We start from the raw sequence: 15704 nt of genomic DNA, 5'->3' as shown, positions 1-15704 counted from the left end.
ATTTCAGTTATTTTCAATTAAGATGCTTTCAATGTTTAAAGGGCAATTACTGAGACAGATTATTAAGCAGATGAGGGATTTGCATCTGACTGGTTCTTGGCTTTTTCGACAGAAAAAAACATTTGTCCTTTTTCTAAAATAACCTCATAAAACTTTTGTATCATCCGTTCTGTAATCTTGCACCGCTATACAATTTAAGTGGATCCTCTTGGAAGGTGAAGATTGACTTGGTGCAATTAATAAAATCTCAAATAGATAAATTATATTTTGCAGGTCTCTAACACGCAGATAAGACTCACAATTCACTAAGGATTAGCTCTTAACTCACTGAAATCTTATGGGAGCTTCAAATTTGGATAGATGCGGTCTGAAAGGTGTTTATTGGCAAAACACTTCCCTTTCACCTGCATGAAACGTATTCATTAAAGCCTTGATGGGGCTCTAGCCTCTAGATGGTCTCATTCTTTATGTAGGTATTGGATGGGGTGAAATAGACCAGAAAGAGAAACATAGCCTTCTGTGTCTGTCTGTCCATCATCATGTGTCAAAAAGGTATGATGGAAATACATGTGGAACATAATCTTTACACCGACATGTTGGTCAGTTTTGAAATGGTACATTTCCCAAAGCAGAACCTTTTCTTAATTAGATTCACAGCAGAAATGGTATTGAAACACACCGAAACAATACAACATGGGCTTAGAATGGAAAGCAGCAGGTGCAGGAGACCATTATCACTCAACCACCAAGACTCCAATATGATGCAGAAAACAATGGCTTTCCTAATGAGCTCGATTTAACAAGTTCAATATTTGGAACACAATAAAAAAACACCGCAAATCCAACTTGTATATTGTGTCACACACAAACAACGTCAACATTTCCAAGGGCTCAGCCAAAAGAACTCTGCAAATGTTTGACACTTTTGATTAAAAAAATGAAAAAAGAACATAATCTTCACACTGAGAGGCAACTGCTGCTTTGGTTCATTTAGTGATTTAATTTTTTATTTTATTTGCCAGCAAAATGAGCCACTCTCGCCCCTTTTTCCTTTTCAGAGACGTGAAGCTTAATCAAACTGTGACTTCATGGTTTGACAGTCTAATGATCATCGCAGAGACTAGCATGCCGGAGAGGTAATAGGTTTCACAAACCTCCTGATTGCTTGAAACAACTTGGGCTTTCATTAGTTTCTCATTCCAGGACAGATGGTGGATACGTGTTCTTTTTGAATTGGCACTATGGTCACCGAATTAGCATTTCACAGCATGGGAAGATCCTTTAGCTAACTACATCCGGAGAATGAAATCATCAGGAGAAGAAGACCCTCGTTCAAGATGTTGCCAGTCAGTGACTCAATAACAGGAGTCTTAAATACAGCAAACTTCCTTTAGAGGGGCAATCAATCCGTCCCGACCACGAGAGTTGAATTGGTTATTACGCTATGCTTGAGAAATTAACTCCATTTACAGGGCTTTCTCTCATGGACAAGGTGTGTTGAAATGACCTCCTCAATATTAACATGCAATGTAAAAAAACAATAGGGTGAGAGACACTCGGAGACAAGATGCCAGACCATTTTACTGATACTATTCCACGGAGAAACACAAGGGTGGAATTTATCAGATGAGGCAAGACAGGTTGTTGGCACCTTAATTGGGGAGGACGGGCTGGAACGGCATCACATACATCAAACACATGTGTTTGAACCCATTCCATTTGCTCAGTTCCAGCCATTATTATGAGTCGTCCTCCCCTCAGCAGCCTCCTATGAGGCCAGACATCCCCGTGGCTCAAAAAGGCTGAGATGTCTTAATTAGAGAGGATGAATTACACTTTACCGTGAATGGTTAGTGTGAAGGGTGGGCATCCACCCTGGACCACAGACTTGATCTACTACTATAACCTGTCACCATGTTTCCCCTTCCTCTGTCTTGTTTCCTCTACAGTAGGTCTCATGGTACAAGCGTGGACTTTCTCTGTAGAGTGCAGCCCAGGCCCCGGTGCCAGTTTGAATATCAGGCCAGAGCAGTTACTCCGAAAGAGCCAACTTTGAGTCGGAGATACTCCATTAGGCCATGCTCTAACGGAGTAATATTAATTCCTGATCAAATTATATGGGAACAAGCAATTAAAAAGAGATTTAGCGCTTTGCTGATTCTGCAATGTGCAAATATTATACAGGGACTAATTGAATAGCAGAAATGAGAATTAACAGGAACATAATGCAGGCACAGAGACGGAGCACAGCGTAGCAACAAGCAGAGCGACACGGCGCTCTGCATAACAACAGACTACAAACAAAACAAGGAGTTCCTTTGAAGATGAAGGAAGTCGGTTGGTGTTCATCTCCACACCCCTGGGAGAGGGACTACTTCCAAGAAACTGTCTGGAAGTTCTGTTACTTCTTCAAATGCTGCTCAATCTCACCAGTTGGTGTTGTTGTGGTGTTGTTGTGGGTGTCAATGTCAGATAAGAGACAGTGTTAATTGTTGGCTAATTTTCACACACAGGCTTGGGACTCGATCCCGCCTAGCTTTCTTTTCTCCCCATTATCAAATGAAATCAGAGAATGTTTTTGGGTACTATAAAATTCTACTTGTACTACCAGGTAGACTCCCCTCACAGTTACCTTCCAGTTCTCACAATAAGAAGAGTGCATGGGTAAGATACTGAATAACATTGCTAGATGAGGATTGACTGAATCTGGTCTTTGAACGTTAAAGCCCCAGGTAGAATAAGGAGACAGAGGGGGAATAATAAGCCATCCTCCTACCTCATTGGTCGACAAGACGGAGTCCTCGTCCAGACTGAGGACAGCATCTGTGAGGATGACGTCATGGGGGGAAAAGCGACTGCTCATTGTCTGGGGGAGAGGGGAAAGAGGGAGAGATGTGGTCAATTGCTGCAGTCCCAAACTCCAACAATCCATTCACTGGCTCGGATGTCAACACATCTGACTGTGTGGGGACCTATTCAATCACAAGCTGAAGTATTTCAGGTGCAGTATGTTTGAATGGGTTTGGCTAGAAATTGTTGGAGTGGAGTCCCTTTTTCATGCTGGGTGAAAAGAAGAGCCAACCATTTAATCAATTCATCCTGACGCACCCAGAGAGTAACCTTAACCTTCTTCTCTGCTTGAAACATAATTGCATTTCTTTAGCTCTCCGTAACAACTCATCCATAGAAGGCCAATCTTTGCTATTTCGGGCCTCACATTCCACTCCTCTGTAGGCTACTTCGAGAAAGACTCTATTATTGAAGGACTATTAATTTTAAGGAGGAAATATTGCTCTTGATTATTGGATGAAAAACCTTGTTCTGTCGAGTTTGTGGGCGAAGGCCAATGAGACATTAAAAACACCACAATTGCCTGGCAGTATCTTCTGCCCAAAGAACCCCTTCACAATGACACTTGTCCTACTAATAACTACAGTGTAGGTACACAATGGATAAATGTGTTTTGCAATAATATGACATCTTATGAATAAAATGCCTCCACTATATCTCGGGTTATTGACGGTGTTTCTATTTGAAACGACTGATGGCTGTTTCTCTCTCTCTGCGGCCAGCGTTATTGGTAGATTGCCTGCTGCATAGTATGTCCTATTATATTAGGGAACACACACATTGCAGAAGTGAACTGTCAGCAGTGGCCTCCTGAAAGGGATCTCAGGGTAATCCTCTTCACTGTCTCTCTCTCTGGGAGGCTGCCAGCCAGAGTGTGTGTAGTGATGCATCTTCACTAAAACTCCCCCTGCCTGCCTGCCTGCATGCCTGCAATGCTCTTGACACCAAGCTTAAGGGGTTAAAACCGCCCTCTCACTCCCTCCTGAACTTCACTGGCTGCTGCCTCATTCATCAAATCAGAAAGTTATTGATAGGAACCTGTTGACTTGGAGATTAGCCTCGCCTCGGGTTGGCTGCTCAAGAGCAAGTGGGCCTGGCCGCGCTTTCGACGGGGCCCCTTGTCATTATTTTGCAGGGGCAGCGGATGACTCGAGGTGCTGTGGACTCACATCACCGCGGCTTAATGGGCCCTTTTCAATGCAACATTATTTCCTATTCGCTGTAACCATCCCTGCCTGGTGTGTCATAGCAGGATAATAGTGACAGCGTATCGCTGGCAGGGCCGCACGGCACGGAGCCGAGCCTCCTGGCTCAGGAGAGCCCTTCATGGGGCCTTTTGAAAAATCATTTAGCAGCCGAGGGCTTGATTAAACGAGGAGCATTTGGTTACCTTAAGAGTCGTTTAGGAGTCGTGTGGTAAAAAGCTCTCGTAGGAACATATTGAGAGAGACAGAGTGGCAAAGTACAGGCTTTCAGTATAACTATTATACACTCAGTAATCAGCCATGTATCAGCTGTGGAGGGCCCTTGGGATGAATGACAGCAATCAGACCTGACTCTCAAAGACAACGATACACAATCACGTAACAAGACAACGTTCCCGAGAAAGAAGGGTGTGTGTGTGTGTGGGGGGGTTGCTTCTTCTGATAGGTAGCTACACTATATAGGTTAGCTCACAAAAGGCTACATCTGTGCATAGAATCGGTTTGGTATTCGTAAGAGTGCCCAGATGAATCGCGAGTGAGGCTAGTTTTCTCTGAAGAGGTAGAGGAAGCCGTTGATCTTGTTTTCCGGGATTTGCCAACTTTAACTTATGTTTTCAGACTGTCATGTTAAATATGAATGATGTATATTTATCCCATCTGTCTTCTGTGCTTGGGGGCTTGATTGAATAAAACCCGCTTAATAAAATACTTGGGCTGCAGCGTTAACCCTCATGGGACTTGCAAATCCATTTTAAACGAGGAATGCATATTTCTATGCTAATTCCTCCAACCACAGTTTTACGGGATCACCGTATTCTGTAGGAACTATCGATCTGCAGGCCGGGCTAATACGATGTGGATGCCCTAATCCATTACACTAAACACAGGCTTCACAGAGATCGCCGTAATACTGCTATTGACTCATAATTCGAGGATGTTTATTATTTAAGTGTATTTCTATAAACAAGGAATACGGGGGACTACAGCTTTAATAGCTCCATGTTCAGAGACTGAAAGTCTTCCCGCGAAATCCTAACGAATCCATCGCCATTACGCGCTAATTCGATTCCCTCTGTGGAAACAGGAACTCGGATATCCAAGGGCAAATATATTTGGTCAAAATTAGAAATGAATAGCAAATATCACAATGTGAAATGAGTATGCCTCTTTAGTTGAGGATCACTTCATCAATTGAACAGGGACAAATTTGAAACGATTCTACATGACATGGATTCCTTTAATGTCAATACGTTTACAGTTTGTCTATCAGCATGCCAATAATAGTAATACTGTACGGAATTCACAGCGTTTTTCAGAGTAGAGCCTGGAGAACACTCACTGAGGCACTCTCAAACAAAACTCCCTCAGTAATTAGAGGTAAAAATGATCAACACACTATTCACAACAGTGGCATTCATTTAGTTCTGCATTGACAATTACCATACTCAGTATAATGTACTTATTGCTCTAATTTCCCCATCCCCATGTTGTGATGGTTACACACTGCTCTGGATGTCAGGCCAGCTGTTGTTGTTGTTGTAGTAATATCGCTCACCCCTCTGTTTCACCCACAGCTCTGCCTTCAGATCTGCCTTCAGATCTCTATATACTCTGGAGCTCCGATTCCAATACACATCTTCAGGGACTGTTTGTCCTCCACTCTGCCCATCTCTCTCTCAACCTCTCATCCCCCGTGTCTGTCCCTCTCCGCCTCCTCTGTCCCAGGGCCCACCGTCCTTCGTCCTTGCCCCAGGGCTGCTTTAACTGGTCCCACTGAGACAGAGGCACAGGGTTCTGAGTTCGCCCTCTCTCCTTTCCTTTCCTCTCCTCTCCCCTTCCCTTCCCTCTCCTCTCCTCTCCTCTCCCCTGGCTCCTCTCTCTCCTCTCCTCTCCCCTTTCCTCTCCTCTCCTTTCCTCTCCCCTCTCTATTTTCCTCTCCCCGTTCCTTTCCTCTCTCTCCTCTCCTCTTTCCTTTCCTCTCCCCTTCCTCTCCCCTTTCCTTTCCTCTCTCTGCTCTCCCCTTTCCTCTCTCTGCTCTCCTCTCCCCTCTCCTTTACTTTCCTCTCCCCTTTCCTCTCTCTCCTCTCCTTTCCACTCTCCTCTCCCCTCTTATTTCCTCTCCTCTCCTTGCCTCTCTCCCATTTCCTTTCCTCTCTCCTCTTTCCTCTCCTCTCCTTTCCCCACTCCTTTCCCCTCTACTCTCCTTTCCCCTCTACTCTCCTTTCCCCACTCCTCTACTCTTCTCTCCTCTAATTTCCTCTCTCTCTCTCTATCTCCATCTCCTCTCCATCTCCTCTCTCTCTCCATCTCCTCTCTCTCTCTCCATCTCCTCTCTCTCTCCTTCTCCTCTCTCTCTCCTTCTCCTCTCTCTCTCCTTCTCCTCTCTCTCTGGTGTCAATGGATTTCCCCCCTAGGCAGATATAAATTGATGTATTGATGAGTCACCTGGTGAAGATGTGGCATCATTCTCATCTCCATTGACTCCTGCTACTTCAAGGCCAATCTTTAGAGGCTTTTCAATTATTTTCTTTATGTGTTAATCCGATTTCATGCCTGGCACACTCATAGTCAAAGTTCGAAGCTCAGCAGAGAAAAGTATTTCAATGGCTCAAGCATCATTTCTGAGATTCATTTTTGTCATAGCCCATCTCTTTATAAAATGTACTTCAAGTGCTGTCATAGTGGGGTAAAGATACATTAAAAAATTAAATATGAGATTAAATATGCATTGCATTATTGTAAACTAAAATTGCATTATGTTTGATAAAATCCCAAATAAACCATTTTGAAGTTATGGCTAAATATAAAGCCACAAATCAAGTGTCTTTGTCATCTGTTTGCTAGTGGCCCTTAGTCTGACCAGTCTCTCCCTCTCACCCTGTGTCTAGCCTGCCTGGGAGACTGTGTGTTCTGGCCTCCTCTGACCTCAATGCATTATGGATCATTAGACACCCACCTCAGGGACCCAGAGACACCACCATAGAGTACAGACCAGGGATAACCTCAACCTCAACCTGACCCATGACCCAGAAACCCTAACGGGCCCACAGAAACCCATCTCCTTCACCACTGCTGTTTACACAGACTCTGATTGGAGTTTAAAGGGAAGTGTAGTGAGATAGTTTTGCTTATTTGTACCTTGTATTCATGCTTTTCTGCAATATAAATAGATTTCCTCCACTTTCAGGATACTTAAAAAACTAACAAATTTGCATTCAAAGTGCAATCAAGTGTCATTATTCCTCAAACGTAACCTACAGCTTGATTGGATTGCATGGTTAGGTGATAAGGATATTGTGAATTTATAAAAGGTGAACAATATAAGAAATGTAGATGAGTAATGAGAAGACTGATGACGCAATTCAGTAAATTCGTAACTCTGCCCTCCGACATTTAATGCAAATATAAATGAATGGACTGAATTGATTCTGAGGATCAAGTTTAAGTTGAAGAGAAACTGGCTGTGTTCAATAGCATTGGACTCCAACGCAACGATTCAACGCTTTGCAGTAGATCTAACACTTGGAAGTTTCACCTAATTTCTTTATCTGTTCTTATTAGCCATGTTCCCTTCTGATGAGACATCGTGTGATCCAGGCTGTATTTGAATTTAGCAGGTGATGAAAATAGCTATCTGACGAGGATGGGGAGATGGAGAGGTGCTAATGAGACAGTGAGCCCTTCTTGAGGCGTCGCATCGCAGGAGAGGAGCACACTCAGCCAGCCACCCACACACAGCTGTGGAGATGCTACTGTGGAGATCTCACGCACACACAGAATCAGACACGTCAGTGAAGGGCTTAACTCCAAGCCGTCAGGCCCTGGGAGTGAGTGGCAGGTCTACCGAGAGTAAGGATTGTGATTTAATGTTAGCTGGGTATAATGTGATCCATGGCACGGATGCGGGTCAACTTAATTAGCCTTCAAATTGAAACCCACTTGAAGGAAAAAGATGAGGGGACCTATTGTTAGATGTGTTACTTTCCTGAGGATAGAAACACAGAGGAAAAAAATGGATAATATAATAGGTTGGATTTGAATTGAATGGTGCCGGTGACCTCTACTCACAGCTGATTAGCGTGTACTATGGAGCCGCAGACTCTCCATTGGAATAAAAGAATGATGTAGGGGAGGAGAAGAAAAAAAAAAGAGAAAAGAGAATGATAGATTACGACAGAGAGGAGAGGGCCTGTGGTTCATCAAGGCCCTTTCACAGCAGCCAGTGGTTTCCCTTGTCTAACACACAATGCATTCATGCAGCAGCATGAACATTATGCCCCTGCTTTTCACACCACAGATGTAGGATCTTAATTTGAGCCACTTTGCTACACAGCAGAAGGATAATCCTGAATTACAGGAAATGTGAATTATTATGTGGATTATAATTAATGGACATTTTTTCGTAAGGGAAAAATCAAGCCTGACATTTCTAAGTGGAAATGCCAAACTTCAGAAGACTTTGTAAACCTCAAATCCACGACACGTTTATTGCAGGAAAGCTCTTTTGCAACATTGATCAAATTAAGATCCTACATCTGTAGCTTGCTAAATATGAAAACAGTGCAAACACAATGGCGAGTATAGGACCGAAAACACAATAAATGGGGTCTAGGTTACTGCGTAATAACTCATGAGCCTGGAGTCCTCATGCTTAATCAATAGGTGACATGTATTTAGGAAAAAACAGCCATAACTGTTTAAAGAGTATGCCGGCCTTGATGAGATGTAAACCATTAAGGACACACCAGATAATAAAAAGCCTCGAGACACACAGACGCCCTGACTAACATACAATTACTTTGCTCCATTGAACACGCCACACAAAGGCATTTGAATTAAACTTTTGATACAATTACTTTCCTTTATTTGGCGGATTTACACGAGGGGACGAGAAAAGATGCACAACAGCAGTACATGGAACACATGTGCCGTCAGCCATTACTCCGCCCCCAGGCCGCACTCTGATTCAGTGTGATGTGAACGTTTCAACACAGCAAAGCTTTGATTGTTTGGGGAGAGAGCTGCAGAGAATGACTACTCTGGAGCAGCTGCCTTGTTAGGCTAGAATACTCAGAGTGAGTAATTAGGGGCCCATAGATGCCTTTTAGAAAAAGCTGTTTATTGTTATAGTGGAAACACATTTTTCTCCATTGCTGTGTTTACTACATGGGAATAAACGGACTCAATTAAAGGGAGCTGCCATCGGGTTTTAGGGTCCTGCTCCTGCCTCTATGGGGCAGACTGGAGAGGGCTGCAGTCAGCACTACTCTCGTGTTATGGACAAGAGCTGCTTGGGTATGAAACAACAGAGGAGGGTGTGCGTGTGTGTATTTGTGTGTGACACGGAGACACACACAGAGAGACAGAGAGAGAGATTTGACTGAAGAAAGATAGATTTGACTGAAGAAAGAGAGAAATTTGACCGAAGAGAGATTTGACTAGAGAGAGATTTGACTAGAGAGAGATTTGACTTGAGAGAGATTTGACCAAAGAGAGAGATTTGACCAAAGAGAGAGATTTGACCAAAGAGAGAGATTTGACCAAAGAGAGAGATTTGACCAAAGAGAGAGATTTGACCAAAGAGAGAGAGATTTGACCAAAGAGAGAGAGATTTGACTGGAGAGAGATTTTACTAGAGAGAGATTTGACTAAAGAGAGAGATTTGACTAAAGAGAGAGAGATTTGACTGGAGAGAGATTTGACTAGAGAGAGATTTGACTAGAGAGAGAGAGAGAGCGTGAGAGAGAGAGAAAAAGAGAGAGGGAGAAAAAGAGAGAGAGCAAGCAAGAGAGCGAGCGAGCGAGCGATTTTGTGGAATTTTGTGGTACGCAGCAAGCATGACACTGCTGATTGGAATTCCACTTTGCCTTCGAGTAATATTTATTTTGTAAATGGAATGCTCCAAATAACACAATCTGAGTGATTATTTGGACTCAATGAACGGTTGGAAGAATCGTACTGTATTCAATTTGAATGAAAATTGTTAGATTGAAACCAAATCAAATCAAACATTATTTGTCACATGCGCCAAATACAATAAGCCCTTAACCAACAGTGCAGTTTAAGAAAGAGTTAAGAACATTTTTACCAAATAAACTAAAAGTAAATAATAATTAAAAAGTAACAAGAAAATAACGAGGCTATATACAGGGGGTACGGTGCCGAGTCAATGTGCGGGGATACAGGTTAGTTAAGGTCATTTGTACATGTAGGTAGGGGTGAAGTGACAACGCACAGATAATAAACAGTGAGTAGCAGCAGTGTACAAAACAAATGGAGGGGGGGGTCAATGTAAATAGTCCGGTGGCCATTTGCTTAATTGTTCAGCAGTCTTATGGCTTGGGGGGTAGAAGCTTTTAAGGAGCCTTTTGGTCCTAGACTTGGCACTCCGGTACCGCTTGCCGTGCGGTAGCAGAGAAAACAGTTTATGACTTGGGTGACTGGAGTCTCTGACAATTTTTGGAGCTTTCCTCCGACACCGGCTATTATATAGGTCCAGGGTGGCTGGAAGCTTGGCCCCAGTGATGTACTGGGCTGTACGCACTACCCTCTGTAGCGCCTTACGGTCAGATGCCGAGCAGTTGCCATATCAGGCGGTGATGCAACCGGTCAGGATGCTCTCGATGGTGTAGCTGTAAAACTTTGAGAGGATCTGGGGACCCATGCCAAATATTTTCAGTTTCCTGAGGGGGAAAAGGTTTTGTCGTGCCCTCTTCACAACTGTCTTGGTATGTTTGGACCATGATAGTTCGTTGGTGATATGGACACCAAAGAACTTGACTCTCAACACGCTCCACTACAGCCCCTTCGATGTTAATGGGGGCCTGTTCGGCCCGCCTTTTCCTGTAGGCCACGATCAGGGGACACATTGAGGGACAGGTTGTTGTCCTGGCACCACACTGCCAGGTCTCTGACCTCCTCCCTATAGGCGGTCTCATTGTTATCGGTGATCATGCCTATCACTGTTGTGTCGAAGCAAATTGAATGATGGTGTTGGAGTCATGTTTGGCCACGCAGTCGTAGATGAACAGGGAGTACAGGAGGGGACTAAGTACACACCCCGGAGGGGCCCCAGTGTTGAGGATCAGTGTGGCAGACGTGTTGTTGCCTACACTTACCATCCGGGGGCGGCCTGTCAAGAAGTCCAGGATCCAGTTGCAGAGGGAGATGTTTAGCCCCAGGGTCCTTCAGTGTGTTATAAGATGTTTGCATTCAGTAAGAGCATTTGTCCTCGTTGGAAGTATGATGTCTGGTGTACTTACTCCCATTGTTTTCAAAGCTCATAAGAACACCGCAAAGGTGTACCTTACTATAGCATTACTAAAACGATTCAGCTGAGGCTTGGCACAGTAACGGCCCTTTGTGTGTTTCAACTAGAGACCTCCTGGAAGCAGCCTCATGCTGTGTCATGGCTCAACAGTCAGGGTAAGCTGAGCTCAGATCCCAGGAGGCAGCCACACTCAGTCATGGCCAATTCCAAAAAGTAGAAAATGAACGAAAAGCTTGAATGGATTTTAGGAGGCATTTACGACTGCATTTCATCTCCCCTGACTTTAACAGCCACACTCATTCCCGCTGAATGATCAAGACTCAATAAAACACATTAGAATCGATAGCGAAACATGTCGTCTCAATGCCGGCATAACTCGGGGGAACTCGTACCTTTCTCTCTCCCTCAATGACAGTGATAGGCACGGTGGTGGAGGGCCACTTGCTCTTCAGAGGTAAAGGCTTGTCACAATTCCACAGCACAATGATCTGCGAATAAGACAAGACAGTGGAATCTCAATTCAAAGTGCATTGACCTCATTGTACATGTAGCAGGTTTGTAGCAGAGGATACACAGCCGAGTTGAGTCGGCGTTTCCTCGCAAACTTTGATCATATCTAGTTCAATATAACACGCGGCGGCATGCCATGACTACAGGATATTTGTAAAGCTTCACCCTACATCACAACAGAATTATGTCCTTTCATACATTAATTAGAGTATAAAAAGCAATGGTCTCCATCCCTGCCGTTTCGTCTCAGCTCACAGGTCATGGGTCTGCGCTCCATAGAATCAGCAATTAGATACTCATTTCATTTAATAGGATCTCTATGCTGAGCTCTCACCTGTGCACAGAACTTGGATTTGGCAACAGCGATGATGAGCTTGACTACGGGCTGCAGCTGAGACTGGAGAGGAGTCACGGCCTGGATAACAGCAGTGAACTCCTGGGACGGGCTCTTCCCTGCAACCACACAGAGAGACACACACTTCAACACATCCACCTTTTGACCCACAGCTTCAGAATAGACGGAAACCGGACTCTCCAGTCCATCTACCTCCTCACGCCTAAATGGGCACCTAGTGCACTTACAGCATCCCAATCAATCTCTCTGACACAGGGCTGTGGGTCTCTCCGGCCTCTAGTGTACTGGCCTCCATTTTATGGATCTACTCCTGTTAATGGGGGTGGAGGCTTTGTGGTCACACAAGGGCGCCCCCTTGACGTGGGATGTGATAGCTTACTTGTGCTGACTGTTCGGATGTCCCTATTTTTGGAGCAGAACATTTGCCTGAATAGGAGGATTGCCCTTTGCAGACATTGTTGCACGAGCAAAGGAAGCTGTGGAACATCTCTGGCGAATATCTTCAGAGGGTTTCTGTACTGCATTAAGACCTTGTTCTCATCCTGTCATCAAATGCCTTGATTGTGTTTTACTCTGGCAACACTTGTGTAGAAGAAATGTTTCCTCCGGGAAACCCCACCGTCAGTTCTGGTCGCCATTTTAAGTTCAAACAAACGTTCGAATCAAACATTCAACTGCAAATATACCAAGCAGAACAGGCCTAAAAATAGTTCAAATGACTTTCATTTAAAGAACTGTGATCAAAGTTGCTTGAAACGTTTCCAACTGTTGTTAAGATGGGGAGAAATATTTAACATTCCAACAAGGTATTTATTGCCACTGCACTAGCTTAAATGCTCAATAATGATATAACACACCTTAAACAACTGCAGCAGAGTAGGCTCTTACATCCACATTTGTGAAAAAGGAGCCTCATTTCGTGGTCCCATCTTATCTTGAGTGACTGCCCTTTGCAGGTTACCCTACTACTGTATGCCTAGTGGAGGTGGGTGTCACCGTGTCACTGGATTGGTTACGCTGGTTACTGGCCTTTACGCTGGTTACTGGCCTTTACGCTGGTTACTGGCCTTTACGCTGGTTACTGGCCTTGGCGAAGAAGCTCTAGAAATGGTAATCAGAAAGGTTCAGCGTGGTATGGAACGTGCTCAGAAAGTAGACCCTAATATTGACAGAACAAAGTCAAACTGTACTATGGTAATGGGGGGGGAATCCCACTCATCACAATGGACCGGAACAATCATGCTCAGCAACGAGGCAATTCTAAGGGTTTTCCCGGACCATAACAGAAAGCCAGATCAAAACAGACACAGACCTTCTGGACGCTGTGGCATAATTATCACTTCTTCACAAGGAGCACTGGTATGACTGCAGAGGAGAAAGCTGTTAGGGGTTCCTGAACCTCGCTGAGATCTAGCTGCTGTAGTCGTCTTTTCACACAAGGCGGTGGTGGACATGTATGATGACTGTGCTGCTGACTGTTTATCTAACAGCAATAACTTGCAGTTTCCCTCTGGCAGCTTCCTGGAACTAGTCCTTCTCCACGATGCCGACTTGGCACAATGCAATGAGAGAAGACTGTGTGGAACCGCATATGCAGCAGTCAGATGAATTCACATCGTTTTTGATGCCCTGCCAATCTAATCCAAAGATTTAGACAAGATATATTTCCCCCTCATGTGAAAGGCTATAATGAAGCTTCAGATTGAGATTGATTGACAGCTCATTAGTGTCACTGTTTGCTGGATAGCTTGCAGAGAATAGATAGCTTGACAACAATTCCTGCCAGCAATAAAGAGTGCTTCAACGTGGTCCTTCAATGTGGTCCTGCTGATCATTTTCACTCAACATTTTTGAGTTCAAACAAAATTCAGTTGAGACATTACATCTCATGAGTGAAAATTTGAACTCAAATGGCGATGATAATTGGTTTTGATGACTGCAGATAACAAGCAGAGTTTCTACAGCGAACATTCAAACAGTTTTTTTTGCAGTGAATGGGCCTATCCTTTCTCATCCACTGCTTTGGCATGTCTTCATACATTCCCAGTAGCTTTAAACACAGTTAAAAGAGAATTGTGAAGCAAACAGCCTGTGAAGTACATGATAGGAGGTGCCAAAGCAGCTGGACTCTCTACTTAACAAGTTGGAAATCCAATTTGTGATTTTGAGGCGGTATACCCAGTCATCAAGACCCCCAGAGATGGAGCCCAACATTGCCTTCTTTTCTACTTCTCAGAGAAAATATGATATGGCACAGATGCTGTCCTAATAGCAAAATATTGTAACATCAACTTGAAATTCCGCAGAGACAAATAAAAACTTTAAAAACAGTAAAATCGTCAGTAAAATTGACATAGGCCTAAACCGCAGACGTGAACTTTTGAACTACCTAGAAAAGTTTTGAAACCCCTTCGCCATTCAGAATTACGGAAAGAGAGACTGATAACGCCTGTGTATTACCGGAACTAGCAAAAACTTAATTGACCGCTTAGAGAAAGACAAGCATCTATCTGAGTTATGGCTTCATCCCAGTTCTTCTCGCAGGACTGCGGCAGCAGCACAGTACATAGCGCACAGCTCCACGGCGCTCCATGCAGGAGGGAATGCACAAGACACGGACGCCTGGCTGACTGACTCTAGGCAGGACTTGAACCTCGCCAGTAAATGGCACTGCAGATAGAATATGGGATAACATACACCAGTTCCCAAAGGTTAAATCCATTACACTTTCAGCTGTAAAGTGCATTGGTCAGTCGCCAAACATGAACTTCAGTTAACATACAATGTTGTCTGTGGTTGGTTAGCATGAGCAACAATTTCATGGAATGTAGCATTGGGGGGGATAGAAAACAGGATGGAGGAAGAGGTGACGAGCGCACATTGACATTAGGCGCTCCGCAATGAACTGGCTGTGAATGAAGACCTAAAGGACCGAGCAAAGGTCTGATCCTTTTGTGATTGTGTGTCAGCTTCCATGCGTATAGAAGAGGAGTCTGTTACACCAGGTCATTAACAGGCTCCAACTCACCCAGAGACGCGTAGTAGAAGGGGAACACTGCAGCGTCCGTGGAGAACTGAGGCAGAACGTACAGTCCACCCGGCAACGAATTCCACATCAACTTGTTCCTGGATACGTGTGAATGTATTCTGTCTTGGATTAGCTACAGAAAAAGAAACAACACAGAGAGAAGGAGAGAGGAGAAGAGAGAGAGAGGATTAGTATTAAGAAGCTGCTCGCTCTGCGGGAGGCTGGGTCTGATGGACGTGGCCATGTTGTCGAGCAGCGTCTCTGGCGCAGAATACGCCTCATACCCTCAGCTGGGACTGATTCCCACTCACCCAGGTACAACTGTTACCCTGCATGTTGACTGTGGAGATTGGACCTGTATCTCCTCCCATGTCGCAATAGATGATAAGTATGATGACTGTGCTGCTGACAGTTTATCTGACAGCAACAACGTGCACAGTTTCTTAGTCTGTAAGGAGTTATTTGCATGCACTGGTCATGCTTTAC

The 15704-nt window shown here is 44.3% G+C and overlaps 1 protein-coding gene across 2 annotated transcripts in view; it reads right to left on the bottom strand.

Moving 5' to 3' along the window:
• The window catches only part of LOC115139415 (exostosin-1-like), a 257301-nt gene that overhangs the window by 17182 nt on the left and 224415 nt on the right, over window positions 1-15704 (bottom strand). For both annotated transcript variants that reach the window (XM_029676760.2, XM_029676761.2), the window contains exons 6-9: window positions 15219-15351; window positions 12170-12288; window positions 11718-11813; window positions 2777-2866 (exon numbers count right to left, since the gene is read on the bottom strand). In XM_029676760.2, coding sequence (XP_029532620.1) covers window positions 2777-2866; window positions 11718-11813; window positions 12170-12288; window positions 15219-15351 — 438 coding nt within the window. The remainder of the gene's footprint in view (window positions 1-2776; window positions 2867-11717; window positions 11814-12169; window positions 12289-15218; window positions 15352-15704) is intronic.

This window comes from Oncorhynchus nerka, linkage group LG13, assembly GCF_034236695.1.
Source record: "Oncorhynchus nerka isolate Pitt River linkage group LG13, Oner_Uvic_2.0, whole genome shotgun sequence".
NCBI lineage: Eukaryota > Metazoa > Chordata > Actinopteri > Salmoniformes > Salmonidae > Oncorhynchus > Oncorhynchus nerka.
This window is presented reverse-complemented; position numbering and strand designations above follow the sequence as displayed.